This window comes from Anomalospiza imberbis, chromosome 6 (assembly GCF_031753505.1).
Source record: "Anomalospiza imberbis isolate Cuckoo-Finch-1a 21T00152 chromosome 6, ASM3175350v1, whole genome shotgun sequence".
Taxonomy (NCBI): domain Eukaryota; kingdom Metazoa; phylum Chordata; class Aves; order Passeriformes; family Viduidae; genus Anomalospiza; species Anomalospiza imberbis.
Window position 1 is genome coordinate 56,372,108 of NC_089686.1, and position 27,684 is coordinate 56,399,791.

The 27,684-nt window shown below is 51.9% G+C and overlaps 4 protein-coding genes across 7 annotated transcripts in view; 2 read left to right on the top strand and 2 right to left on the bottom strand.

Moving 5' to 3' along the window:
* The window catches only part of BAHD1 (bromo adjacent homology domain containing 1), a 50,541-nt gene extending 41,739 nt beyond the window's left edge, over positions 1-8,802 (top strand). Inside the window, exons 9-11 of the transcript XR_011000319.1 lie at positions 7,272-7,512; positions 8,296-8,356; positions 8,721-8,802. The gene's annotated coding sequence lies outside the window, so the exon portion shown is untranslated. The remainder of the gene's footprint in view (positions 1-7,271; positions 7,513-8,295; positions 8,357-8,720) is intronic.
* Positions 5,033-7,136, top strand: CHST14 (carbohydrate sulfotransferase 14). Its single transcript, XM_068194543.1, has one exon. It carries the CDS (start codon positions 5,041-5,043, stop codon positions 6,115-6,117), a length of 1,077 nt encoding a protein of 358 aa, XP_068050644.1. The 5' UTR covers positions 5,033-5,040; the 3' UTR covers positions 6,118-7,136.
* Positions 8,803-16,098: 7,296 nt separating the features above from the next.
* LOC137476331 (prolactin-releasing peptide receptor-like) lies at positions 16,099-18,387 on the bottom strand. Its single transcript, XM_068194544.1, has one exon. The coding sequence runs from the start codon at positions 18,363-18,365 to the stop codon at positions 17,280-17,282; it is 1,086 nt and encodes a 361-aa protein (XP_068050645.1). The 5' UTR covers positions 18,366-18,387; the 3' UTR covers positions 16,099-17,279.
* A 4,436-nt stretch (positions 18,388-22,823) lies between these two features.
* On the bottom strand, positions 22,824-27,627 carry CCDC32 (coiled-coil domain containing 32). Of its 4 annotated transcripts, none has more exons than XM_068194547.1 (4): positions 27,537-27,627; positions 27,079-27,316; positions 26,200-26,356; positions 22,824-24,564 (listed from the first exon to the last, which is right to left on the bottom strand). In XM_068194547.1, the coding sequence occupies exons 2-4, from the start codon at positions 27,305-27,307 to the stop codon at positions 24,426-24,428; spliced, it is 525 nt and encodes a 174-aa protein (XP_068050648.1). In that variant the 5' UTR covers positions 27,308-27,316; positions 27,537-27,627; the 3' UTR covers positions 22,824-24,425. The 4 variants fall into 4 exon arrangements, with proteins under 4 accessions (XP_068050648.1, XP_068050650.1, XP_068050651.1 ...); XM_068194549.1 differs by having other exon boundaries at positions 27,533-27,610; XM_068194550.1 differs by having other exon boundaries at positions 27,437-27,554.
* Between the last annotated feature and the right edge of the window lie 57 nt (positions 27,628-27,684).

Consider the following 27,684-nt stretch of genomic DNA (forward strand, 5'->3'; position numbering starts at 1 on the left):
CATCTTCCAAATGCTGGGATTCTGCGAGTCAGCCAGCCTGGACTCCACACAGATGGCACCATTCCTCCGATGTCTGACTGTCCCCTCCAGGATAAATTTGTCCATGTTTCCGTCCTGATCCACACCGCGTCTCGTTCAGCTTATCCCCAAAACTTGCCGGCGCCCATCACCATCAGTCTCCAATATCCCAGCCAAATACTTTCCCTGGGGCCAAGCACGTCCTTCACAGGCCATTATCACTCCTAGCACACGGAAGGATGTTACAAACCTAAATAGGGTTCAGTCAAATGGGTCCTTATCGGTCCCTTTCTGGTTTTTTTTTTTGTTGTTGTTGTTCTTGGGGTTTTTTTGTGGGTTTTTTTTGGGGTTTTTTTTGTGTGTGTTTTTGTTTGTTTGTTTGTTTTGCCTTGGGACAATGATTGCTGGTGTCAGGGATGAGATGCTGCAGGTTTTGGAGGTGTTGGAGCAGATTCAGTCCTCGTCCTACTGCCTGTGAAACCACAAAAACATTAATTGCCTACAAATTCCAGCAGGAACTTCACACGCACACAGTCACGACTTCATTACAGCCCCGCAGGAGCCGCCTGAGAGCCCCGAGAAGCTCCGTGTAAAGAGCAGCGGATAGACCTGGAATGAGTTAAGAGACTTGGAGACTCTCCTGCGACACAGGTTTGGGAGCCGTGTTGGATTTAATGTGTGTTTGTACTGAGCGCTGGTGGTAAAACCCCAGCTGGCTGCGACTCCGAGGATGCCCGTGTGCGCATCCAGCAGCCCTGGGCTCAGAGGGATCAGAGATGGGTCAGCGGGAGGATAAAGGGTGCAGCAAGGGAGCTGTGGTGTTACTGGCTTAAAGCTGGACGCGCTCAGCCTGGCACTGGGCTGTGCATGTCGACCTGATTTTTGGGGGGGAAGGTCTGGGAGCAGGAGAATAAGTGGGCGAGCTCTGCCTGAGCCGCTGTGCCCGTTACGGTATTCCTGCCCTCGCTGCGACCTCCGGCCCGGCTGCAGCGTGCGGAGCGTGTGACAGCTCTGCGCCGCTCGGGCAGCCGAGCCGGGGGGGTGTGGATCCATGCGGTGCCTGCCAGCCCTGCTGGCTGCCTGCCCCGCAGCCTCCGCTGCCGTCCCGTTGTCGTCTGTGCCATCCCCGGGGAGCGGGATGCGCTCCGGCTCGCTCCCTGCCTCCTCACCCCAAATCCTAAGGGGAAGAGCTGTCACGGCCTCTGCTGAGCGAGCGGTGCCTGCTGGTTCTCCTGGCGCCAAGGAGCCGAACCTCCCGGGAAGGCTCCGTTCAGAAGCGATTCCACAGCCGTGCCCAGCGGAGCAGAGAAAGCGGAACGGAGCTCAGCGTGAGGAACTGAGTAGGGATCTGAGCTCGCAGTTAAGGCACTGAGCTCAGAGCAAGGTCTTTGCAAGTCCAGCCAACTGCATAGCAATGAATTTATAACCAGATCCGTCAGCACAAAGTTTTCCTTGAAAACAGTGATTTTTGTGTTTGACCATCTCCTTGGAATCACACAGTGTATTCATCCAGAGTGCTTGACTTTGTTTAAAAAGGCTTTTTTCCCCAGAGATAAGGAACTCTGCCTCGGCAGTGAGCTGATTGTGGAGCGGCTTCTGTGCTTATCCCCTTGGATAAGAGGCTTTATTATACCAAATTACGGGATAATCTCTGGACACGCAGCCACAGCATCGTCTCTCTCCTCCTTTGCTTGTTTTACTTTTTGATCCAGAGCCGCTCAAACCAATCCAGGGGTCTCCTCTGATAGGAATCACCGTCCTGTTTCTTGTCTGGGAAGCTGGCATCGGCCCAAACTGATGTTTTTTCAAGAAACCTCCTTTTTCTTGCTCAGCTTTTCCAGACGCCTCACTCGTTTGTCCTTTTTGCAGTTCTTCAGACCAAAATAAATACCTGATCTCACCCCAAAGACCAGCAGAGCCTTGGCAGGGCATTCGTGATGATATCAGTGTCCAGCCTCACTATGAGCTGGAAGGACAGAGGTATCCCTCAGTCATTCTCTCCAGCCTCTCTGGGAACTGGCTTTTTCCTTGTCACACTGATACATATTCCTGATTTCTCACAGCCAAGGTGAGTTCTACAGCCTTCCTTAAACCTGTGTGTAAATGCTGCTGGGAGACAGGCTCCGTGTAAGTTGGTTGATAGTATAGTGTAATATAATAATAATAATAATAATGTATTTTAATATTGTTTTTCTGCTTGTGTGAGTAAACAGTGAGGAAAAGGCCCAGGGATTTACTGCTCCACTTACCCAGCGTGGAGGCTGTGGTGCTCTTAAGGTGAATATTGGGGTTTGGAGGCATTTTGAAGAGTGCTGGGAAGTACAAAACTCTTTTTATACCTGTAAGTGGGAATTTTAGGGATGAGGCTGCTGCTCCAGCCCCTGGTGGTAGATGACACTGAGGCCTGGCAGAGCATTTGCCTGGGAAGGGCTGTGTGGGTTTCCCTTCTCCTGCAGAAGAGGGAACCAAACCCTTCCATCATTGCGGTGTGTTCTATAAACTTGTAGGCAAACCACAGCAGCCTGAAGTTGGGTTTCCTCAGTGACATTTTATTTGCTAAATGTGCTTTTTCTGAAGGGATGGATCTGTCTGGGAAATATGTTCCTGTAGTTTTGCACATTCTGAACATGAGGCGGCTTTTAACTGCTTTAGAAAACAAATTAGTGCTCACTCTGGGTGTTAATTAGGCACACTGAGTGTAACCACAATTGATTTTCCCTGGTGACAGAGGGTTTAGCCCTGCAAACCAGCCCCTGAACCCTGTATTTGCTTGGCTGTGCTGTTCCTGTAAAGCCTCTGCATCCCACCCCATACCTTTGCTCTTCAGACCAGTCCTTAAATCCAAGTTCCCTTTGGAAAATAGCCCGCTGACCTCGTGGGCAGTTTCCTGTTTCTCTGCATTTCCAGAACCAGTGGGCTATCCTGTATAACTGCTCCTGACCTAGAGATATTAGTGGGGAATAGGAACAAAAAGGGATGAGCAGTGCCAGACTAACACGCCTTCGAAGAAATAAAAATTCCCCTTGGCTGCTTTGGAGTTTGCTGCAATCAGGTTTTTTTCCCCAGGAGGAGGGATTGATTTTTGTCTCAGTGACACGGATTATATATGTTGGCACGGCTTCAGTTTGGGCTGGTGGTGAGATCAGATCAGGACCTGCCCTCTGAAATGAGAGCAGGAATCTGATAGCACCTCGTGTGCAGCTTTGCTGGTGGCAGGGTCGGATATCGGTCTCTTCCTAGAGCTAATGCTGTATTTACATCCAAATAAAACTGGGAAATGTGCAATAATCTAGCTGCAGGCTCTCATGCTGCGCTCCAAGTGCTTTGTCTGCCTTGGCTGACAAAATGCTCTTGGCTCCTGATCAAAGGAAAGTAAGTGGAAGCTGGTTTTCTCTTGATGTTAAGAAAGCTCCTGACAGAGAGTCCCTGCAAGGCTGGTTAAGAGCCCAGGCCCCGTGGTAGGCTAGGAAAACTCATTGAAGGAAAATTCGGAGAACAATGGCAGTGTGGAATGATTTCGGAAAGGGCTGTGTGAGGAAATGGCATCCCAATGGCTGGGTTAGTGCCGCAGGCATCCAGGGGATGGCCTGAAGCAGCAGGTGAGCGGCTGGGGTCATTCTCCGTGGTGCTTTGGGGGAAACGCCTGCCAAGAGTTGGAAAATCCCTCCCTCTGGCTCTCGGTGGTGGCACAGCCTCCTCGGCTCAGCAGGTAGCCAGTGTCTTCCCCTCCTCCCGGTGCTAAACCTGTGCAGGAATTATAACATGCTAGAATTCCTTAAAGTGGGGCACAATGCCAAATTATGGATAGTTTGGCCTGGTATTGCAGAAACCATCCGTTGTCACCGCTCAAGGCCAGGGAAGCCCTGGGATGTGAACTGTGCTGCCGGCAGCGCCCGGAACCGCGGAGCAAAGCTGGTGGGCTGTTTGAAGTGACACTTCAATGTGTTTTGGGATGAGAGCAGTGTGAAGTGCTGCTCAGGCCTTTGCCTGACTGACATCCCGGCACGCCGAGGTGCTGGTGGATGGATGGCTCTGGACTCGCTCCAGAGGGATGATCAGTGGGAGTAAGTGCTGTGAGGAGCAGCCGAGGGAGCTGGGGGGCTCAGCCTGGAGAAGAGGAGGCTGAGGGGGACGTTCTCATTCTCTACAACTCCCTGACAGAAAGGTGCAGCCAAGTGGGGGTCAGGCTCTGCTCGCAGCGAACGAGGGACAGTAGAGGAAATGACCTCAAGTTGCACGAGGGGAGGGTCAGGTTGGACCTCAGGGGGAATTTTTTTCGTGTAAAGGGATGTCAGGTGCTGGAAGGGGCTGCCCAGGGAGTCCCCAAACCTTCAGGTGTTCAAGGAAGGACTGGACACGGCACTCAGTGCTCTGGGCCGCGTGAGAATCAGTCACAGGTTGGACTCGGTGGTCTGGGGGATTTTTTCCAACCTGATGATTCTGTGATTAGAGGACCGGAGCAGCTTTGCTCTAGAGACGGGCTGGGAGAGCAGGGGATGTTCAGCCTGGAGCAAACTCCAGGGTGACTTTTGAGCCCTTTCCTGTGCCTAAAGGGCTCCAAGAGGTCTGGGGAGGGACTTGGGACAAGAGATGGAGGGACAGGACAAGGGGAAACGGCTTCCCACTGCCAGAGGGCAGAGTTAGGTGAGAGACTGGGAAGAAGTTCTTCCCTGGGAGGGTGCTGAGGCCCTGGCACGGGTTGCCCAGAGAAGCCGCGGCTGCCCCTGGATCCCTGGAAGTGTCCAAGGCCAGCTTGGACGGGGCTTAGAGCAACCCAGGCGGGTGGGAGGTGTCGCTGTCCATGGCCCGGGGTGGCACTGGGTGTGCCCTGAGGTCCCCATCACTCCCGCTACCGGATTATCCCGTGACTGCGCGGTCCCCGCCGCAGGGCCCCGGCCGGGGCGGGCTCAGTGCGGGGCGGTCCCGCCGCCTCTTCCGCCCCGCGCCGTCACCGCGCCCGCCCCGCCCCGCCGAGCCCGGAGCCCCCCCCGCAGCCCCGGCCGAGCCCGGGAGCTCGCGGCCATGCAGCCCCGCGGCCCCGGCCCCGCCGAGCCCCGCCGGGCGGTCCCGCCGGGCCGCAGCCGGGCGCGCTCCCGGGGCGCGGCGGGCGCGGCGCTCCTGCCCTCCATGCTGATGTTCGGCGTCATCCTGGCCTCCAGCGGGCTCCTCCTCATGATCGAGCGCGGCATCCTCGCCCAGGTCGGGCCGCCGCCGCTGCACCCGCCCGCGGGGCCGTCCCGGCGGGACGGGCGGGACTCGCCGGCGGAGCTGGAGCTGGAGGTGCTGCGGGACACGCGGAACCGCACGATCCGCGCCCTGTGCGGGCAGCGCTCCATGCCCCGCAGCGTCTGGGAGCTGCCGCCCGGGCAGCGCCGCACGGTGCTCCGGCACCTCCTGGTCAGCGACAAGTACCGCTTCCTCTACTGCTACGTGCCCAAGGTGGCCTGCTCCAACTGGAAGCGCGTCCTGAAGGTGCTGGACGGGGCTCTGGAGAGCGTGGACGTGCAGGGGAAGATGGACCACAAGAGCGACTTGGTGTTCCTGGGCGACATGAAGCCGGAGGAGATCAGCTACCGCCTGAAGCACTACTACAAGTTCATCTTCGTGCGGAACCCGATGGAGAGGCTGCTCTCGGCCTACCGGAATAAATTCGGGGAGATCAAGGAGTACCAGCAGAAGTACGGCGTGGAGATCGTCCGGCGGTACCGCAAGAACGGGGGGAACTCGGCCGGCGACGACGTCTCCTTCTCCGAGTTCCTGCAGTACCTCCTGGACGAGGATGTGGAGCGCATGAACGAGCACTGGATGCCCATCTACAACCTGTGCCAGCCCTGCGCCGTCAGGTACGACTTCATCGGCTCCTACGAGCGGCTGCACGCCGACGCCAACCACGTGCTGGAGCACATCCGTTCGCCCTCCTTCGTCCGCTTCCCGGAGCGCCAGGCCTGGTACAGGCCCGTCACGGCCGAGACGCTGCACTACTACCTGTGCAACACCCAGCGCCGGCTGATCAGGGAGCTGCTCCCCAAGTACATCCTGGACTTCTCCCTCTTCGCCTACCCCCTGCCCAACATCACCAGCGAGTTCTGCAGGCAGTGAGCAGTTCCCGTCGAGAGACGGTGGGAATTCTGCCTTGGCTACAAGGATTTGCTCGCACAGCCCTTGCTGCTGTGTGAAGCACGCTCCTCTATGCATTATTTCCTAATTTTATACTTTGCAAACAGTGTTTATATAAAATTCTCTCTACTGCCTTCACTACTTAGGATCCTTTTTGTACCTCTCTGACTTTCCCGTGTACATACGCCACTGGCTCGAGCAGAATAGCTTTTGTATCTCTATTTTGCTCTAAATCCTTTTTTTATGGAGAACTCCTGTAAGGAAGCTGAGAAATTTATATATTTAAAATATTTTTCTTCCTTTTTTGGGTTTTGTACTAAACATTGGTTGAATTGAGATCGTTACATGGCAGTTAATGCACTAAAAATTAGCATTGTTAAGCCAGTCCTGGGTGGGTTTTGGCATAAGTAGAAAATAAAGGTATACCAGGCCCCATTTATCCTTTATTTTTTTTCATTGTAGATGGTACTTAAATGAGGCTGGTCATTTTTTCTGTATTAGTAGCACCTCTGGTTTTAATTTTTATTTTTATTATTATTATTATTATTTTATGTACCATTGAAATATAATTAGGGATAGGATAATACCCCTTTTTTGGGTGATTTTGGGAGTACAACTATTTACCCAACATCATGTATCAGATGCAATACCAAGCCATCACATTCTGCTCTTTTCTCTGAATTGAAGCAATACAGACTCAGGATAACATCAAAGCCCATCCTGGTCCTTAGGATGGAAAACAAATCCCACGGGCCACGTGCCAGCTTGCAGCCTCGTGGGTCCCTGCACGGAAACCACTGTGGAAAAACCCTTTCTCCAGCCATGTTTGAAACAATGGCGATTTATGGATTGATTTTTCCTCCTTTCATAGCTGTGCATACTCTTTTTATAGCTGTTGTATTTAATTATGGCTCTGAAATCGTAAAAGTTTGGGAGATAGGGCAGGATGTTGTTCCTGGGAGGCTGTGTCCTCGTTTCTAATAAAGTTTTTTTATGAATTAGCCTGTTAATGCTTTTCCTTGGGATTGTTTGTGTCCTTGGAGAGGCTTCTGCCCCCCACGCTGAGCCACAACACAAAGGTGGGATGAATTGGTTGTTCCTGTCGTAATTAAATAATGTTTTCATTGCCAGAGCAGCACCAACACATGGAGAATGGACACACTGGAGCCAAAGGCATAACAGGACACAGGGAAATGGGATGAAAAGCAGCAAAATGGGCTCCTAATTGCTGTGGAGTTAGTACAAAGTGATTTTGGAGCTGGCAACTTCCTGAGATTCCTCTTTTAATTTTCTTTCCCCATTTTTAAGGTGTTTTCTTCAGGATTTTAACATTTTCTGAAAGAAGGGCATGGAGCCGCATCCAAGCCCACTGTTGGGGTAAGTGGCCAAGGACAGTTTGGGCTGAGGGATTTTTACCTTTGCTGAGGAGGTCGTGGCTGGGTATGAGGGCAGTGACTGGAACATTCATGGATTTGAGCTCCTGGCCGTGTCCTGAATCTGTGGGCACTGATCCCAGGCCAAAATTGAGTCAGAAATTGGCTTTTCTCTCTTCATGCCCACTCTAAAATTGGCAGCATTCCTGTCTGTCCCCCGGGGTTTTGGTGCCCGGTGCTGGAAGAACTGGAGATCTGTCCTCCAGCCAAGGGCACCAGATCTGGCTGGGAATCAGCTATCTTTGCTTCTGGGAACATTTCCCGCTCATTTGGTAATTTGTTTTTTAATTAAATGTTTATTTCTCTGTATTTTTAAAGGTTTGTGCTGCTTGTTTGTTTATCTGCTGCAGCTTCTGTTCTCTATATTAAATTTCTGTCTCTTTTCCCCTTAATCTAATTTACTGTGCACAGGATTTTGCTTTTCTCAGACTCCCTCTCTCTCCTTTTCTAAGCATCAATGATCACCCTTTTCTCTTTAAATAAAGCAAACATGCTTCCACCTTCTTGTACCTTCCCGTGAGGAGGATTTTAATTCAGGTAGAGCCTTGTAGCTTGGGAGGAAGTTTGTCTGCAGGTCAGCAAAAATGAGAAATCTATCAGCTTTCCAGTATTTGGGCTTCATTTTATCTGTGACCAATGGTACAATTATCCATGGCAGCTTTGTACAAGTAGAGTGAAAAAAAAAGTCAGCTCCCTCTGCAGCTGTATAATTTCTTTCCTTTGTCAGGTGTTTCTCCAGGGTGGAATAAATCAGGAGGAGATTCCAGAGCTGACAGCAGGCGCTGGAGGTGAGAGGAGCTGAGCAGGATTCAGCCATCCCCTGGAGCACGGGGAAAGGGATGATGGCTGCAGGAGCAGGGAGGAAAACATGAAGTTATGAACTGGTTTGGATCTGCTCCAGACTGGCAGCTCCTTTTCCCACCTTTCCATCCCTACACATGTAGTTATCCCACAGAATCAAAAGGGAATCTTTCCTCTTGAATTCTATTTTGTTAATCCTCAATTCTGCACTGAATGACCCAAACTCCTCTGAGTGAACAACCTGAGGTTTTGGCATCAGGGTTTGTCCCTGCTTTTTCCTCACTTGCTTATTCCAATTTTGTGCTGATAAATCCTATCCCTGACCCCGCAACTCTCATGTTCTCCCTGTAGAACCCTGTCCAGGCATGTGGAGACACCCCAACAGTTTAATTCCACCTCATGACACAGAAACCTTCTGATTCCCTCTGAAGTACCACAATGCTACTGTATTTTGTCATTAGTCTCTTCTTCTCCTGTTCAGTTCTTGGAATTTGGAGCTGGTTTTATGTTCCCCTGCAGACCAGGGAACAAGACAGGTTAGGAACCTTTGCTGCTCCAAAAATCTCACTTCACATGTCATCTTCTTTACTAATTCCAACATTACACCTGCAAAGCCTCATTCCACCCTTTCCAAACCCCAGTCTGTTGGCTTTTGGCAACATGAAAGGGGTTTGGAATATGTTCCCTCTGGTCCCCATGCTCAGCGCAGGGTGTATGTCAGGTTCCTCCTCTTTCCTGTGGGTCTTGTGTGGATTTTGCAGGAATAACCAACTTCCTGGCCAGGCACTGGGACTGAAATAAACACATTAAGGCTGCCAGTCACCAAGTTGGCTGGTAGCCATGACCCCAGATCTAGCGGGAATAAAGCTTTGGGAATGGCGGCGGGAGCAAGCGGTGCCAGGGACGGCTGCTCTGACGCCTGCAGACGGCATCACACCAGCCTGGCTTCTGCTCCTCTTGGCTCCCAGCCTCCCTTCTGATGGACGAGAGTCACCACGGGCTGTGGACCTTGCTTGGAGCACGAACATCCTTGGGATGTTCCTTCCCTCGCAGGCAGGATTTTGGAAGAGCCAAAAGGAAGTGTCTCCAATGGGTCTATTGTGTGTCGAGATATTTTGGTATTCATAGAATCTCGGAATGTTTTGGGTTGGAAGGGAACTTAAAGATTGTCAAGTTCCAACCCCCTTCCATGGGTTTGAGAGGGTGTCAGGCACATCCCTGGGTGAGGCTCTTTGCCACTGTAAAGCAAGGAAATGAGGAAGGCTGGGATGAAAAGCTCCGTGCCCAAGCGCTGCCCCCCGCCCTGCACCCCTCGGCTTTTATCGCAGCTATTTTGCATGTGAATGAGAACTTTCCCATTTCCTTCTGGGGCTTGAATTGGCAAACGGGGAGTTGTTAAAAAATCTCCAGTCTTCAGCCCCGACAAAGGATGGTTGCCATGGAAATAATGGAAGTTGCATCGTGAGCAAAATATGTCCAGGCCCGCTGCCAGCGGGAGGGAGGAGGGAACACCTTGTCGGTCAGGAACCTTCTGCCAGGGCCCATGTGCCTCCACGTGGTTTTCCTTGTCCTTGGCAATTTGTCCTTTGGGATAAAAGAGGAGAAATCAGAAGTGTCATGATTGGATGGGAAGGGCTTGTGGAACTTCCCCCGCTCTTTCCACAGTGCTGGTGCCACCAAATTCAGCAGAGCTGCCCCACATTTAGGATCCCAAAGGACGCTGGTAGCGGGGTTGGAGCCAAAGCTGGAATCCCATCTCAGGTAACAGGCAGGAGTCTCCTGTCTCAGTTATATCCAACCTCTTCTTCGTGTCCAGGAATCTTCCAGGTCTGTTTTCCTCCTGCCTATAAAGACAGACAAGGTGGCTTCCTTTTCTTCTGGGGAAAAAGCACCTTTGGATTTTAAACTCTCCAAAAGCCTTTTCTTTGCAGACCCACAATGATAACCTGCATTTTCCGTTGCTTTCAGCAAATCTTAAGGTGATTTCGAGCCAAGAAGCTTGAGGATTTTGCTTTATACCTCTCCAAAGTGCTAATGGGAGCCGCAGAATCCTTGCTGAGCTATGAGAGGGACTAAAATAAATCTCCGTCAGGGTTTATCCATGAGCTGCAGAGCTCTTTGGTGAAGCCTGGAATCAGTGTGGAAACTGCACCTTTCAGTGGCTCTGGTGAGTGGTATTTTCTGGTTGGATCTTGGAATGGGGAACAACAGGGCACTCTGGGGCCTAAACACTTCCTTCTGCTCTCCTGAAAGCACCAGGGGCTTGGGAAGAAGCTCAAAGCAACCAGCAAAATCCTGTTTATTGCTGTTGGGGAGCATCAGGTGAGGAGGAAAACAGGGATGTGGGAACCAGCAGCAGCACACAGGTGCCTGAGGAAACCCCTGTTGAAGCTGCCACTGTTTGAAGGGATTTTAAGGTGCTGGAGTGAGGAGTAAAGGATAAAGAGCGTGGCTGGGTGTAGGCTCAGATCTCCTGCCACCAGCAGAGCAGAATTGAGAAGGTTCAGGCTGATTTCTAAGCTGGGAGAGGGCCAAGCAGGGAGAAGCAGAAAAGGCTTGAGATTTAAAATGTGAAAACATAGTAAACGCATATAAATATCTGGATCCTCATGCTACTTTTTCTTCCCACACCTCAATCCCACCTCCTGATCATTGGCAAGTCCAGGTGGATGTTAAGCTGATGAGAGCCAGCAAGCCTGACCTTTGGGGAGAATCCCAGAATGATTTTGGTGGGAACAGACCTTAAAAATCATTTAGTCCCACCTCCTGCCATGGGCAGGGACACCTTCTAATACACCAGGTTTCTCCAAGCCCCATCCAGAATCAAGGTGTTCTGTGGGATCCAGGGGCTCAGGAGGCTTTTGGGGGCTGGGGGCTTTGAAGGAAGCAGCAGCTGGGAATGAGGAGCTGGGGACACTTGGGGTGGCTGTGAAACCATCTGGTTTGTGGCAGAGCCCTGACAGCAGGGCAGGGCTGGGGGGTCTGTCCTGCTGAGTGCTCACAAAGAGCCCCCCGGAGCCAGGACTGCAGGAAAATCCTGGCTCCGACGGGCCAGAGCTGCAGAGGCACAGAGTCTGTGAGCACCATGGCCGGAGCCGGAGCCTTCCCCGGAGCAGCTCTGCAGGAATCCACCCTCCGCTCACTGGCTTCAGACAATTCCGTGTGAAAAATCGCTTTAACCAAGTCTTGCAATAGCAAGGGTGAGCCCCGCAGCGTTGCAGTGGATCTTTGAAGACTTGTAAGTCTTCAAAGCTGCCTTGGTGGGGACACTGCACGGTCCCACGGCCCCATCCCGGCCTGTCACATCCCTGCTCCAGCCTGGGATGCTCCTGCACACCCCATCCCTGCCACCCCTCTGATCTTCCAGGGCTCAGCTCCGCCTGTTTGTGCAGTGTTTAACCCATCCCCACCCCTCCCCGTGGCTCCCAATTCCAAACCTGCTCCGTTAGAGCATCGTCTTTCCGGGGGGCTCTGCCAGCTGCTCCCTCCCATCCACACGCGGCCCCGGAGGGCTCGGCAGAATTCCCCATCCCATGCTTCCCCTGCTGGCAGACAACATGTTTAGAGGAGACTGATGTCTCGGAGCCACCAAACCATTTAATTGCCAATAAACACAGCCCACGTGTAAATAATTATGGAGACCCAGGAACTGTGTCGTCTTCCATGGAGGGAGGGAGCTGTCATCCTGGAAACACCCCATGGCAAGGGGAGAAATTAAGATTTCTTGTTAATGCAGGAGGGATGAGCATCAGTAAACCTGCCTGGATATTTCCTGGTGTTGCTTCAGGCTCAGGGTGGTCCAGGAGGTGATGGTTCCTGATGAACTGAGAAGGACCAAGGCTGTGCTTTGGGGTGAGTTTGAGGGTAAATCTTGAAAATTCATCCATTTGCTTCACCAGGTTCTTGTTGCAACCCAGTGGGATGATTGCAATATCTTTTTTTTGCCACATGTTTGGGATAAAAAGCTGTGAGGAGTCTAGTTCAGAACTTTGGAGGTTTATAAACATCCTGCACGTTCTCGGCAATGCAGAGCCCTTCAGAGCCCTGGTAAAACCTGCAGGGACCCTTTGTTCCCCTGCCAGGACATGCCATCCCACCCCAGCCCCTGCCTTGAGCAGGGACACCCCCCACTAGACCAGGTTGCTCTCCAAGCCCTGTCCAGCCTGGCCTTGGACACTTCCAGGGATGGGGCAGCCACAGCTTCTCCGGGCACCTGTGCCAGGGCCTCAGCGCCCTCACAGGGAAGAATTTCTTCCCAATCTCCCATGCTGCCCTCTGGCAGTGGGAAGCCATTCCCCCGTATCGCTCCAGGCCCATGTCCAAAATCCTTCTGCAGCTCTCTCGGAGCCCCTTTAGGCACAGGAAGGGGCTCCAAGTTTTCCCTGGAGCCTTAGGCATCCCCACTGCCATCTTTCACCCCCTGAGGTTGCCCTGGTTCCATTCCTGGAGGAGGAGGGTGTCACCATGCAGAGCCCCCCACTGTCACCGCCACAGAAGCCGCCTCGATCCAGTAATTTGGCTTTTCCCAGGAGGTTGATGGTTCCTATGGCAACCAAGAGCCGCTCTGCAGCGCTTCCCTGCGTGGCAATCAGCGCTCACATCATCTGTGGAATTATGTGGAATTAGTGCCCGTCACCCTCACGCTGTGCGTGGCCTCGGCCTCATCCTGCTCATCACAGCCGGGACAGGGGCTGGAGCATCCAGGGGAGACAACCCCCCCTGCCTGGGGGGATCTGACTGCAGCATCACCCCGAGTTCTCTGCTGCCAGGGGTTGTGGGATGACTCCATCCATCCCTGCTGCAGGAAATGTCTGTGTCTACCTCGTTGCTCCCAAAATTGGATATTAGCCTGCAGTAAAAATGATGCTTTGAGTGGGAGGGGTTTGGGGTGTCTCCCAGCCCTGCTCAATCTTTGGCATGCTGGAGAGTCCCAGGCAGTGCCACCAAGCCAGGGATGTGTCTGTAGGTTTTTGGGGACTGGCACAAGGCACATCATCCCTCATCATCACCTTGGGGAGCAACGTTGAACTAAGTGTGGTAAATGCCAGATTTGTCCCTGAACTGGGGCGCGGTGACCGTGGTGTGTGACTAAGGAGATTCTTGGCAGCTGCAGCGGGAGCGGGATGATGGATAAAATAGATGAATGAGGAGCAAACTGGGGTTTAGGAAATCTTGGTTAATTTGCTGCAGCGAGAGCTTGCTACGCTCACAGAAATTAAAGTGTGAGTGCTCGCAGCGACGGAGGAGGAGGAGGAGGCACCGGGGGAATATGGGATGAGTCGGAAGTGGGTACATCCATAAATCACCTGTGGTGCTTTCAATAATTCAACAATGCTGGAAGATCCAGCAGTTCACAGAGAGGTGATGTCCATGGGAAGGTGCTCAGTCTGCCTGATCCAGTGGGATCCAGCCCCCAAGTGCCCAAGGGCGGGTTGGATGGGGTTTGGAGCAACCTGGGCTGCTGGAAGGTGTCCCTGCCCACGGCAGGGGGTGGGACTGGGTGGGATTTAAGGTTCCTTCCATCCCAAACCAGGACCAATTCCGGGTCATTACTGTGAGCCTGAGCTGTATCAACTGTGCTTTTAGCAAAAAGAAGTTAAAATAAGCCTGATTTACTCATGTACATGTCACAAACCTGCCTCTTTAACCAGAGCCAAGATCTGGGAAGAGAGCTGGCCACGGTTTGTACAGCCCATGGAATCTGCTCAGAGAAATGCAAAAGATATTTTGCAAGCTCTGTCAAGGAAATCAGAAGTAGTGGCTTGAGTCAGAATGTTATTCACAATAAACCAGGAAATAATGATAGTAATAAAAATAATAATAATAATGATAATAATATAAAATGAATCAGCAATTTCTAAGCTCTTTCCAGATCCACAAATAAAATTTGACCAATGATCCTGGCTCAGTGGAAGAGCTTCTCTGTTCTGGATTTTTGTCATCACTGGTGATATCCAGACAGAACAAACACAGCAAGAAGGGGACTAAAAGTCAGTGGAAAATTACCAGGCTAATTTTGTTTGCTGTGCCTGTTTTGGAGACAGAGGAGGAAATTTCTAGGAGTACACATGAAAACAGTGTTGATCCTTTGTGTGCATTTAGACCTGATCCTCATCTCAATTCATTCTGCAGTGCAGGACAAAGGGCCTCATCATCTGCAGCCATGGGAGAAACCTGGATGGGGACCAAATAATGGGTATAATACCTTGCTTGTAGGTAAGCTCTTTCAAATAATCATGTCTTGAGTGCTTTTGAGAGACCATCACTGGAATAAATTTTATTATCTGCCCCAATTATATTATCTGCCCCTTAAAGCTGTAAACACTTGAACAGGCTGACCAATATTTTCCCTTCCTGGGCTGTGTCCTGGCAGATGGGAGAGCTACAGGCACCAAATCCAGGTAGAGGAGGGGGTCACAGAATGGAATTGTTTAGGTTGGAAAAGATCTTTAGGATCATGAAGTCCAGCTGTTATCCCAACAAGGGAGTTTGGGAGGAAGAAACACTCTCAGGGAGAATATTGTGCAAAGCTCTTAATAATTGAGGATGATTTAACCAAAATATCCCCTTTATACCCCCTGGTTCCTGGGAGAAAAGCTTTGAGCAGCTTCCTGAGGAAAGCTCTGCAGAATTAGCCTTCAAACATGTTTTCCTCCCTCATTTATCTGATTAATTTGCTCTCATTAAGAAAACCAACCGTGTTCTCCTTTATATATCCAGTTTCTGTGAATCCCAGACTGCAGCTCCGGGATTTCTGTGTTTATTCTCAGACGTCTCTCAGCTTTTAGCTCACTCTCCCAAAATAGTGTTTTCCCTTTTCCTGCAGGTAGTTTGGGGAACAAGCAAAACATCTAAACAGGGGGACCTGAGGGTGGGGGTTTTCTCTCCCAGTGCTCAATAACTGCAAATTCTACTCTAGTCTGGAAACATGGAAGAGGAAACCTCTTTGTGGATCACTTCTCCAGGACGGATGTATGGATTTTAAATGGTCCTGCAGATAAATGCAGTGATGAAAATGAGTGGGTGGTGGAGTTGGGGGGGGGGGGAAAGGCTAAGAAGAGGAATTTAGGGAAACTTAGGGGTTTTAATTAAGAGTGAAATAATAGAGATTGTGATGGGATGAAATGAAGAGAGAAGGAATCAACATCAGCAGTGACAGGACCAGGGGAAATGGCTTCAGTCAGACAGAGGGCAGGATTAAATGGGATACTGGGAAGAAATTCTTGGCTCCAAGGATGGTAAAGCCCTGGCACAGGTTGCCCACAGATGCTGTGGCTGCCCCATCCCTGGAAGTGTCCAAGGCCAGGCTGTATGGGGCTTGGAGCAACCTGGTCCAGCACTAATCCCAGCCTGACCTCCAAGGACCTGCCTCTGCCCAGGACTGGGACAGAACTAACCATATCCAAGCTGGCATCTTCCTGGGATGTGGCTGAGCTGCAGTCAAGGGTTTCTGGGTTTTGTGGGATTCACATCAACACACACACAGCCCAAGCTCTTGAAGCCTTTATTACAGGAAGGACAAACAGGAATCTTCTGCCTCGCTTGGCTCCTCCAGGATGAGTAGCCCAGGCCCAGGGAAGCTGCAGGAAGCCAAGGAGGGAGCTGCTCTGTGGGAACAGGACAGAGGTCACTGGCACTACTTTAGATGGGTCCCTGTCTCTGCTGGTCACCTCACAGAAGACCACAAGTCCTTCTAGGGCCACCATGAGGGCCTCAGCCAGAAGGTGAGTGAGCTTGTGGGTGGCTGTAAGGAGAGTGGATTAGGGATCCTGTTGGGGTCCAGCCAGCTGTGTCTGCCCTGGATGTTCCCCAGCTGCTGGCGGAAGCGGGGATGATGGCCAGTGCCATGGGCAGGTTCTGTGCAGGGCTGAGGACCTGTTGCCTGGGGGCTTTGAAGTCCTGTCCTCGGGCAAAAGGAGCAGTGGGAGGTCACAGCTCAGCCCCACAGAGCAGGGCAGCTGGGAGCTGCCACGGCCCTGAGCTGTGGTGCCTATGGGCTGTTCCCAAGGCTTTCTCCTGGGAAATCAAGAGGTTAAAACCTACATGGGAATTGGGTGTAAGGAGACACTGCCTTCTGCATGTGCTGCTTGCACAGAGCAGCCTGAGAGGCCACAGAGGCACTTCAGACACCGAGGAGCACTGACAAGCAAACCCACCCTTCATCTGGTAGCTTCTGGGATAGAACAGCCTGGCACTGGGATTCCCACCTCCACTGCAGGACCCTGGACGTGGACATACACCAACCTCAGCTTTCCTGGGAGCAGAATTTGAAACATCATTCCTAGCAAACTCATCACTTGAGATCTTTTGAGTCCTACTCGGCCATGAAGAGCAGTGATGACTTCGTGGATGTGCCCAGCTGCATCTGCACCTTTGGCTGGAGAAACTGGGATGCCCTGCCTGGTTACAGGGGTGGCTCCTCCAGCAGGCCAAGCAGGTTATGAAAGTCACACCCATTCCAAACCAGCCGCCGCTGTCAGCAGCCACGTGCCCTCATCTGCACCTGCAGAGTGCACATTGTCCTAAATTGTCCTTTCACCAGTAAGCCACAATTTTAAAGGATAAATTCACAGCAATTTCATGGCTCCCTGTGCAAGTCGACCTCTTCCCATGGCACAAAGTGCTGCCTGTTGCTTAGGAACAATCTATATTCTACAAAATGAAGACGTGCACTCTCCAAAGAGTTTTTTACACAATGGGTGTTTGCTTTGCTCAGACACTGACCCACCTCCTGCATAAACCACAGGATGAAGTCTTTGTGCTCCAAATGTAGCACTGGACACCTACTACACCCAGCCATGATTCGGTATGTAGGGGTATGTCCCAGCTGTGGTTTGGGATATAGGGGTGTGTCCCAGCCGTGGTTTGGGATATAGGGCCACGCAAACCCAATCCCTCAAGGTCCTCCAGCTAAGGTAATCTGGACTGCAAAGCTATCTTGTCCGAGGCCCCGGTGGGAGCATCTGCCAGGGTGGAGCAGGTGTTGAAGCGGGAAGCCTTGCGGGACGTGCTCCTGGAGCTCTGCTTCTTGCGGTAGAAGTAGCTGCTGAGGTGGAACCAGAACTTGTCGTGGAGGGAGGCGTAGATGAAGGGGTTGTAGCAGGCAGAGCTCATGGCGATCAGGTGGCACGAGACCTGGATGACATTGACGTACCTCTTGTCCAGGATGGTGAACTCTTCGTCGATGTCCCGGATGAAGTTGACCACCTGCAGGGGCAGCCAGCAGACGGCAAAGCAGACCACAGAAATGGTAAGCACCCGGAAGGTCTTGTGCTTGGTCCTGGTCCACTTGGCCTGGCAGGGATAGGCGGCGCCCGGCACATTCCTCCTGCGCAGGTGGTAGGTGATGGCACAGAAGGAGACGGACACGGCCAGCAGTGGGAGCATGTAGGAGAGCAGCAGCATCAGGCACGAGTACAGCAGCCGCTCCCTCTCCTCGTGCTTCCAGAACTCCTCGCAGATGATCATGTCGTGGCCGATGGCGTTGAGGTCCAAGTAGTGGGTGTGCAGTGAGGTGGGCACAGAGGCCACGATGGAGAGCAGCCAAATGCAGGCCACGAGGCCGATGCAGGCCCTGCGGCTGATCCGCCTGCGGATTGGGTACGCCACCACCACGTAGCGGTCGATGGCGATGGCCGTGAGAGACAGCACTGACACGAAGACGGTGGCAGCCTGCAGCAGGGTGACGAAGTGGCACATGAACATGCCGAAGAGCCAGCCCCGCTCCTCGAAGGCGTAGGACACGGTGAGGGGGACGCAGGCCAGGCACATGATGAAGTCGGCCACCGCCAGGTTCCCGATCAGGAAGTTGGTGGTGCAGTGCAGCTTCTTGGTGAGGGTGATGAGGAGGATGAGGAAGAGGTTCCCAATGCACGCCACCACCACCACTGTGGCATAGAGCGGGATGAAGAGCGGCTTCAGCTCCAGGAGCAGGTCCAGGCCGGCAAAGATCAGGGCGGAGTCATTGTGCCAGGAGTCATTGGGCAGCGGAGCCATGGGAAACCCTGTGGCTGATGCAGCTTCTCCACAACTCAAAGTCAAACACAATGAGCCTCTGAGCTCTGGAGGGGACATAAATAGATTTTGGCTGAACTTCTGGGCAGAAGGACCTGTCCTGAGTCTTGGCCCTTTGCACAGCCCTGTGCAGAGGCACTGGCTGCTTTAAGTGACTTGCTTAAGAGTGAAGATGCCCTGTGACAGACACAGGGGAGCTCCGGTATGGAGGAGAATTGGAAAGCTGGCTGTGAAATAGTCAAGCAGCCAGCACAGATCTGTGGGGATCTGCCAGCTTAGGACAGATCAGCTCGAGAAACCTCCCACACGTGGGAGCTGTGCTGACTTAAGGCAGGAAAAAAAAGACACTCCTGCATTTCTTGCTTTTTATTTTTCCCAGTTAATTCCACCTTGACCCACCAGCCCCATGCCACCGGGCTGGGATGGGAAAGGAGCATCCTTTCCATTCCCTGCACTCCTCTATCTCTCCCACCCCAACCCATCCCACTGGGTTCTTTTATCCCCTTGGTGATGTCTTCATCACCCATGGAACTTTGGCTTCTCCTTTCTTTCCCCGTGGCAGCTGTGATAGGAGGGAGGGAAGGAGGGAGTGCCGTGCTCCCTGAGCACCTCCACAAACCCACTCAGAGTAGCACAGGGGAAAATGTATTCCAACAGAAAGTGTATGGAAATTAAGAGCTCCCCTCCAGGACCCTCCTTTCAAGCCCCACACTCTCAAAATTAGTATTTGATCCCCCTTACCAGGATCTGGACAGTCTTTTGCCCCCATTGGAGAGTCAAATCAGCATTAATTAAGAAACCCTTGTAATTAACCGAGGGATATTGAGGTTTTCTACATCCCAGATGCACTCACAGGGCACACGCTGTGATACCACAGCTCCAGGTCCCCGCACCCTGCCTGGGGCAGGAGCACAAAATCCATCAGGAAACTTGCAGCTGAGGAGCCAAAATGCTCATTAACTTACAGAATGTAAATTCTGAAGCTCAATTAAATTCTCTAATTCTGCTTCGTGTACCCACGAGAGTCAAACCAGCCCCTCTGTGCATCGCCGGGGTCCTGCTCCCTCTCCGATAAATGCTGAACCCCACAGCTCTGGCTGGAGTTTGGGGGGTCCAGGGTGTGGCTGCGGGACCCCCTGTCCCAGTCCGGAGCGCTCTTACCTGCCGAGGGGTCCGGGGCGCTCAGGGCCGGGAGCCGCCCGCTGCCCGCCGATGTTCCCGTGAGGATGAGGAGGAGCGTTCCCTTCGCAGGGTGTTCACCGGGAGGCTCCGGCACAGCCGATCTCAGCCGGGTTTTTGTGGTGTGGGGTTTTTGTTGTCTTGCTTTGTCTTTATTTATTTATTTATTTATTTTTCCACGCTGCCTGAGCCTTTCAGTCCCGGAGGAACAGGACGTTCCCACCCACGGCGCTCGGTGTTCCACGTACCCGGGGGGACGCGCACATCCCACCGCCCCGCACCGCAGGTGGAGCCGCATCCCGCCCCCCGGCCCGGCGGGGAGCACCGGGGGGCTGCGGGGAGCCCCTCCCTCGCCCTCGGGGCCGGATCCAGGGACATTCGCCCGACAGGGAAGGGGAGGAAGGCGCGGAGAGGACGGGGCGGGCGGGCACAGGGACCGCGCGGAGCTCCCGGAGTCGGCAGCGCCTGCCCCGTCGGGGTGTCCCGGCCCGGGGGCGAGGGAAGAGGGGGGGAAAGTGGGGTGGGGGCAGAGTGGGGCGAGGGAAGAGTGGAGTGAGGGTGGCCCAGCCGTAGGGTGACGGGCACCCAGCCCCGGGGTGCTGGTGGCCCAGCTGGGGGGGCAAGTGTAGGATGGAGCGAGGGCGGTCCAGCCATTGTGAATTGCCCCAAATGAGAAAGGGTACCAGCGTCAGCCTTACTTAAATAAGGGAAAACGATAAAAAATATCATCCATTGGAATTTTGGTGGGGATAAGAGGAATGGAAATTTGCAGAGCAGTCACAGGAGCTCTGGAAAATTGAGAGTTTTGGTGCAAGACGGTGATTAATTCATCCCAATCTGATGGAGCTGGGCTGGTTATTAAAACTGGCTGAGCCGATCAAGAGGAGAGTGCTCACCCCTGCCAAATAATCAGCAGGAAGAAAATAATCTTTGTCTCCATATCAGTGCCTGACGAGAGCTGCTGTTAATTTTAAAGAGCAGAACAATCAGATTAGGAGAGCCAGAGGCTGGTTTGAGAGGAGAGCTGGGCTTTGGAGCCGACAGCAGGATGATGAGTCCATCCCAAGGCAGGCACAGGCTCCATCCCCGCCCGGATGCGCCATGGCCAGGGTGACCCGGCTGCAGCGCTGGGAGCTCTTCTCTCGGCACAGACTCATGCTGGAAAAACCTTCTTTGACATCATCTTTGCTGCTTCCAGAGCCTGCAGAATAAATCGCTCTTATTCCCAGCGCTCGTATTGCCCCACTCCAGGTCCTGGCTCGGGGGTACAAGGGTGGGTTTGAAAGCTGCAGCCCACCCTGATGGTCGAGCTGGAGGCCTCTCCTGTGGCATCCTGGCGTCCCTCCCATCCCGTACAGATTATGGACAGGTATCAGTTTGCTGTGATTTTTGTTCTTTTCCATGTCATCAGGGTGGTTTCTAGAAATAACCAGAGATCCCTGAGACCCTGTCCATTCCAAAGGAGGATGGAATATTTAATGGCCATAAGCTGAAGGAGGGAAGGTTTGGAGTGGATATTGGGGAAAAAATCCTTTCCTGTGAAGGTGCTGAGGTCCTGGCACAGGGTGCCCAGAGAAGCTGTGGCTGCCTCATCTTTGGCAGTGTCCAAGGCCAGGTTGGACAGGGCTTGGAGCAGCCTGGCATAGTGGAAGTTGTCCCTGCCCACAGCACCGGATGGAACTGGATGAGCTTTGAGCTCTCTTCCAACCCAAACTATCCTGGAGTTCTGTGATTCTCAGCAGCACCACACGGTGCTGCCAGCTCATGCTTCTGTGGGATCGATTCCTTTGGTCCAAGCTTGTGGAGAAGCACATTTTTTCCTGTTTGGATGGGTGGGAGCCTCTCCTTGCTGCCCAAAGTGCTCGGTCAGCCCTGCCCTCCCCTGCTCTGACAAGGCAGCAGGTGGATTGTGTTAGATACTTTATTCTGCCCCATTATGAAAGCAAACCCCTGCCAGGCTGGGGCTGCATCAGCACGTGGGCTCTCCACTCTGTACCTCTCCAGGGGTACAGAAAGGCTCTTTTATTCAGAGAAAAAGGTAAAATATTGTCTTTAAAAGGTACAAAGGGGAGGGGGGGCTGCTGTTTCCTTTGTGATTTACTCATTTATCCTGCCTGAAAGTCACTCCCTGTATTTGCCCTGTATTTGGTCAAATTTGGGTACAGAAAGGCTCTTTCATACAGAGAAAAAGGTAAAATATTGTCTTTAAAAGGTACAAAGGGGAGGGGGGGCTGCTGTTTCCTTTGTGATTTACTCATTTATCCTGCCTGAAAGTCACTCCCTGTATTTGGTCTCATGAGATGAGACCATCTCATGGTCTGGACCTGATGCCACCAGGCACTGCAGCTGCAGATCTGCCTGCGCCTCTGAGGATGGGCCCTTTCTCCGTCCCTGAGATGTCACTGATGACTCCTCTGGGTTAAATTGTTAAAAACAGGCTGCCCAGGGCAAGAGTAGAGTCCCCCAGCCCTGGAGGGATTTAAAAGCTGTGTGACTGTGGCACTTGGGGACACGGGTGGGCTCAGCTGTGCTGGGCTTGGATTCGATGATCCCAGAGGGTTTTTCCAGCCTCAGCAAGTCTCCCTCTGTGGGAGTTATTTCCACACACAGCAAGACTGGTGTTGCTGTAGAAGCAAAACCCACCCCTAGTGAGGCTGCTGCTTTTACCACCAAGGGTTGGTTTGGTGGGGAGGAGCTCAGCAGCCTGTTTTTTCCCAAAATAAACCCCAATACTGGGAGGTAAAACCCTTGCTACTCAAATCGTGTGCCATCACCAAGTGCAGCGATACTGCTCGGACACATCACACTCCTATTCACAGTTTCAGTGATTTTCTAAAGAAGTTTTAAAGGGTTTTTTTTTAATGGTGATTTAAGTATAGACCCACCCCAAGTCTGTACTCTCAGTTATAATTTAATTATATGTAATTATATTTATGTAGCTATATTTATTATATATGGGAGGGAGAAAAAAGTTTACATAAAGGATTAATATAAGGAAATTATTGCTCAACCTTGGCAATTATCAGTTGGATTTTCTTTTGCCCCACATGTTTCCATAGAGCAGGTCACAGAATCCTGGAATGGTTATTATTTTTACAAGTGAAATGATAAGAGCTGTTCCCTCAGGTCCCTTCTCCAAAGGAAATGCTTGGTGATGTGGATGTGGAATAATTTCAGCAGAGTTCTTTTGGGTATATTTCTTCCTCAAATATGTTTAAGAACAGATAAGATAATATAAAGCATCCCCACAGTGCTTGCTACCCATAAGAAGAATTTTATTGACTGGGAAATAGGCTGGGGACAGAGAAATCGCTGCTTTCTCTCTCTGCACAAACCATTTCTGGGAACAGCTCAGAGTTCTGCATCTTTGTCACAGCTTTGTTACAGCAGGTGAGAGAGATCTGCACAGGGACACAGACTTAATAAAGGACAGTTAAACGATAAATTAAAAGGGACATTTAATGACCAAATCAGCAAGACACGAGGCTTGCGAGTTGTGCTTCACTGGCACTCAGATGATTCACCCCCTTCCTTGAGGTTTCAAAAACAAGGGATTGTTTTAATGGAGAATTCTGAGTGTGGGAGGGGAACTTTTTTGGGAGGTGAGTCTGGGTTGGGAGTTAGACCAGGAAAGCTGATGGTGGGAACAATCTCCGCGTTGTGACCTGGTGACTGAGAGAGCAGCGCCTCTATTTGGGCACAGAGACAGGAAACTGGGAGGCTCCAGCAAAAATTTACTCCTAAAAAAGTATTTTCAAACAGATACATAAATGAACACGGCATGAATCCGGTGAGAATTGACTCCTAGAACCACAATTTCCCCAAAGAAGCTCTGACAGACTGTGCTGCTTCCCTCTACCGACCTCCAGTGTTGGTGCTGAGGCAGAGCACACAGATCAGTGAAAAATCAGCACAAAATCACAGATTCTTGGATTAGTAAAAGGGAAAAACCCTTTGAAGAGTTAAGCAGGGTGAAAAAAAAACAAAACAATTAAATACTAAATAATATTTCAAGTCAGAGAATTCTATGCAATTCTGTGATGAAAACAAGTTGTTTGTAGCTTCCCTGGCTACCCCTCTTGGTTTCCCCATACAGAATCTCATGTAATCTTTTTCTGGAGAGGCTGAACAGGTACAAAACGACCAACAAGAGGAAAAATACTCCCCCTACAGTCTGTAATAGAGATTTTGGGCAATGAAGTGGGATATTAGGGGGTACATAACAGAGAGGAATGTGAAATAGCTACAACATCAATGACACCATCAATTCATTGACGGCAGCGAGAGCTTCCCTCAGGGTCCCAAATTCACAGAGGTGGGAAACATGTGTCTTCTTCCTGGCACAGCTTGAGGCCAAGTCAGATTGAAACAGTGAAGATCTGGAGAAAACACCGAAGCGGGTTTGGCAGGAGAGGAAAACAATGCCCAGCTGAGTAATGAAAAGGTAAAAGACAGAACAAAAGTGATTCAGTGGTTTCTCTGCTCTATTCTAGACCGTGATGTCTTCTGGTGCTTCTCCACAACTGCTTTTGTTGTTGTTGTTGTTGTTTAATGTGTCTCCTGATGGATTCCAAACAATCCACTTCCAGGCTGGAATGAAGAGGTGGCTGCAGGCTGGAGAAGATCCACATGAGGTTTTGGTTCAGCTGTGTCACAGGTGTTCCCTCTTGTCCCTACCAGTGCCAATCACTGCCTACGGAGCTCCAGAGCTGGAATTTGGTGTGCTGGGGGTTCTTTATTTTGAAAATTCCTTTCTCAATTACTGACAATTTGCTCTGTGCCCCTCTTCCTGCTATTCCTATGGCTGGGTACATCTTCCTGGGGGCTGGGACAAGAGGCAGCCCTGGGCACGGCTGTGGGTGCTCACTGCTCCGCAGCTGAAGGCTCCTCCTCGGCCTCTGGCTTCTCCGGCTGCGATTCCGGCGGGATGAGGCACTGCACCTCCTCGGAGCTGATGGCCACTTTGTCAGGCTGCAGCCAGCGCTTCAGGTGCTCCAGCGTGCTGGGGACAGCAAAGGGACACCCTGAGACCGGGGAGCGACAGAGCCGCAGGGGAGCGCACGAGAGAAGCGACAAGAGAAGCCTCCACAGGCATCTCCTGCCCCTCTGCGGGAATTCCCGTTCCCACAGGTGAGGTGAGGTGTGGGATGGATCCTGGTGCCAGAGGGAGAAGCAGAATCTGTCATTCTCCAAAGCCATTCCCTGCAGGAGGGCCTTTGAAACTGTGGTCAGAACATGTTTTATGCTCTGATTTCTCTCAGTGTAAAGGATTTGCACAGGATCCCTTTCAGCCTTTACACACCTGAAATTCTCCTCTGCCTCTTGTAGCCAAAGACTCCAACTTAGTCAGACAGAGGGCAGGGTTAGATGGGATATTGGGAAGAATTTCTTCCCTCTGAGGGTGCTGATGCCCTGGCACAGGGTGCCCAGAGAAGCTGTGGCTGCCCCATCCCTGGAAATGTTCAAAGCCAGGCTGGATGGGGTTTGGAGCAACCTGGGACAGTGGAAGGTGTCCAGGGCAGGTGGGTGGAACTGGATGGGCCTAAAGGTCCCTTCCAGCCCAAACCAATCTATGATTCCAGGAGTTTCCAGCTTTCTGGTCTGGAAGTAAAAAAACCTCTTGTTCAAACAAACCAAACCCCCAACTGCCTCTTTGTGATGAAGATCAGGAAATATGGGGTGGGGGAAGGGAAGGGAAAAAACCCAAAGCTGGAAGAATATGTCAAAATGTGTGAGCATTAATAGCACTGGAAGGTTAAAAAGCACTATAATCCCAACAGTCTAACATCATAATTCAGTGCACTTAAAAGTTAAGGCTTGTTTAATTACATCAGTGGGTGAGACTTAAAACTTCAGCACCATTCAGGAGTGACCTCTAACTTCATAGTTAAGTTCTAGGGACTGAAACTCTTTCATGGATAACATCCTCACCCTTTAAAAACAGTAGAAAGAGCATATAAAAGCTTGGTTTTAAATGTAAATAGCATTGAAGTTAACTGGGGACCAAAGAAACCATCTGAAACCTCCTTATAAACAGGGATTACTTTTCATAGTTCTGGCTTAAGTAGATTTTCTTGAAGGGAGAGAAATAATCTTCTTGTCATCCAGAAGAAATCATGGAAAATGTCAGCTGAGGAGTGAGGAATTTGGAGAGCATTCCATGTGATTGGGAATGGGAGATTGCTTAGGAAAAGGGCCCATCTTACTTCTGACATCATCTGTGAGAGGGCAGTGGGGGAAAGAGCAGAAGCACTGTAAGACAAGCAGGGAAGGGAAATCTCATCCCAGGACTGGCACCAACCCCAAATCCCCATCTGAGACACACTGGACATTCCCTCCTCTGCTCCATTCCTTCCCTACCCCACGTGTGAGGAGGGAAACCATTGAGTAGGTCCCAGCTGCTTCCATGCAGTCTCAGGGGTGCAAAGATCAGAAAGGAGCACTGGAATGTCAAACCCTAGGTGCTCTGTGCTCCCTCTAGCACAACCCCAATGGGCATTCCCCAAACGCTGCAGGAATCCTGTGGCAGCCTCTCCAAGCTGCAGGGAGAATGTATTTCTGTGCAAAGTCCTGACAAAACCTCCTTCTAGGTTTCGAGGGGTAAGTGGTGACCCCTTCCCACTGACTTGCTCGTTACCTCTCGTCAGCATCGTGGCCCTCAACGTAACATTCTGCCTCAAACTTCTCCTGCAGGAACCTGTCCCAGCATTCCTTCTTGGCCTGGGACAGCGTGCGCAGCATGTCCTTGGAGGTCACCTCCTGGGACAGGCCTTTGATCCTCATCAGTCTTCTCTCTGTGAGGAGAACAGGGGATTTTGTTATCTTGGTTATGGTTTTTTTTTTTTTTCCTAGAAGGAGAGAAGAGAAGGATCTGGATTTCTATATCAAAAAGTAAGTTAAATTAACTTTTCAAGACTAATTTCTATTTAAAAAGTATTTCCCCCCTGTGTTTCAAGCCTACATAGCTTTCTTTCCCATATATACACAAGATGGTGTTTTTCAGGTGATGCATCTGAAAGAAATAAGGTTTGTGCAGTCAGCCAGCTCTGCCCATTTGGGGTTTTAATAACTTTCACACTTACTGCTCAGCTTCCATGAAATCACACAGGACAGCACAGATCTCACAGGCACTGAGTTCCCACAATTTCCATGCAAATTGGAAAATAAATCACTCTCATTGCACTACTTGGCACGCTGCGAAACAGCAACGAAGGCACGATGAAAGTTCTGGCAGAAATAAAAGCTTAAAAAGCCACTTCTGCCACCTGTTCTGTTGCTGTGTGCAACCTCTTACTTATTGTGGAGGGTAAAAACCAGTTTTTTCAGCTTTTGCTTTTTATAAAGTCCTTTTCTGTGGCAGAGATGAAGAAGCTCTGACTGAGCTTCACCTTTCCACTGCTACACTTGAAGAAAATGACTCAGATTCTGTGTGAAATAGCTGGGAGACTTTTTGCTCACAGCACTGGCACAAAAAGCAGAGCTGTCACCAGGCACCTCAGCAGCGGGAGACACTCACCCAGGGACGCTAAATACACCTCTGAGTCGTTCAGGGGTGCCCAGGGCTTCAGGGTAGGCTGGGAAGAGCCCCCCGATCCACTGCCCTCGGCGTAGGAATCCACGAAGGAGTCCGTGAAAGCATCGCCGGCGTCCTTGTGCTCGGCATGTGGCAGACAGGAGCAGATCTCAGCCCAGAGGTCCTCGCTGGACCTGGTCACCACGGAGTCCACGCTCTCGATCATCCTCATCGTGGGATCCTGGGACGGGGGGGGGAAGAAACCGTGAACACCGAGCCGGCCCGCCCGCCCAGGCCTCCGCCACCCCCCTCCCTCTGCCCAAGTCACGCCAGCGGACATTCCAGGGAATTCTCATCCCACCCGGCCGCCCGGTCGCCCTGCAGGGAGCGATGTCCCCGCGGCTGCCCGTGAGGCGGAGGGGCCGCCCCGCCGCCGCCGCCGCCGCCGCTCCCGCACCCACCGCCCGCGCTCCGGGCACCGCGGCCGCTCCGCCCGCGCCTCTCCGGCCCCGGCCCGGCCAATCACCGGCGCCACCGGCCCCGGTCCGACCAATCACCGCCCGCCGCCGGCGGAGCGGGGACGCCCATTGGTCCGCAGGGTGGGGGACG

Excerpts from the sequence above, each read along its gene's own strand:
- CHST14 (XM_068194543.1), top strand. The coding sequence starts at position 5,041 with ATGCAGCCCCGCGGCCCCGGCCCCGCCGAGCCCCGCCGGGCGGTCCCG.
- LOC137476331 (XM_068194544.1), bottom strand. The coding sequence starts at position 18,365 with ATGGCTCCGCTGCCCAATGACTCCTGGCACAATGACTCCGCCCTGATC.
- CCDC32 (XM_068194546.1), bottom strand. Across the intron at positions 26,357-27,078 it reads GGTGTATTTAGCGTCCCTGG|AGAGAAGACTGATGAGGATC; the intron begins GTGAGTGTCTCC and ends TTCTCCTCACAG. Across the intron at positions 24,565-26,199 it reads GGCCACGATGCTGACGAGAG|CACGCTGGAGCACCTGAAGC; the intron begins GTAACGAGCAAG and ends TGCTGTCCCCAG.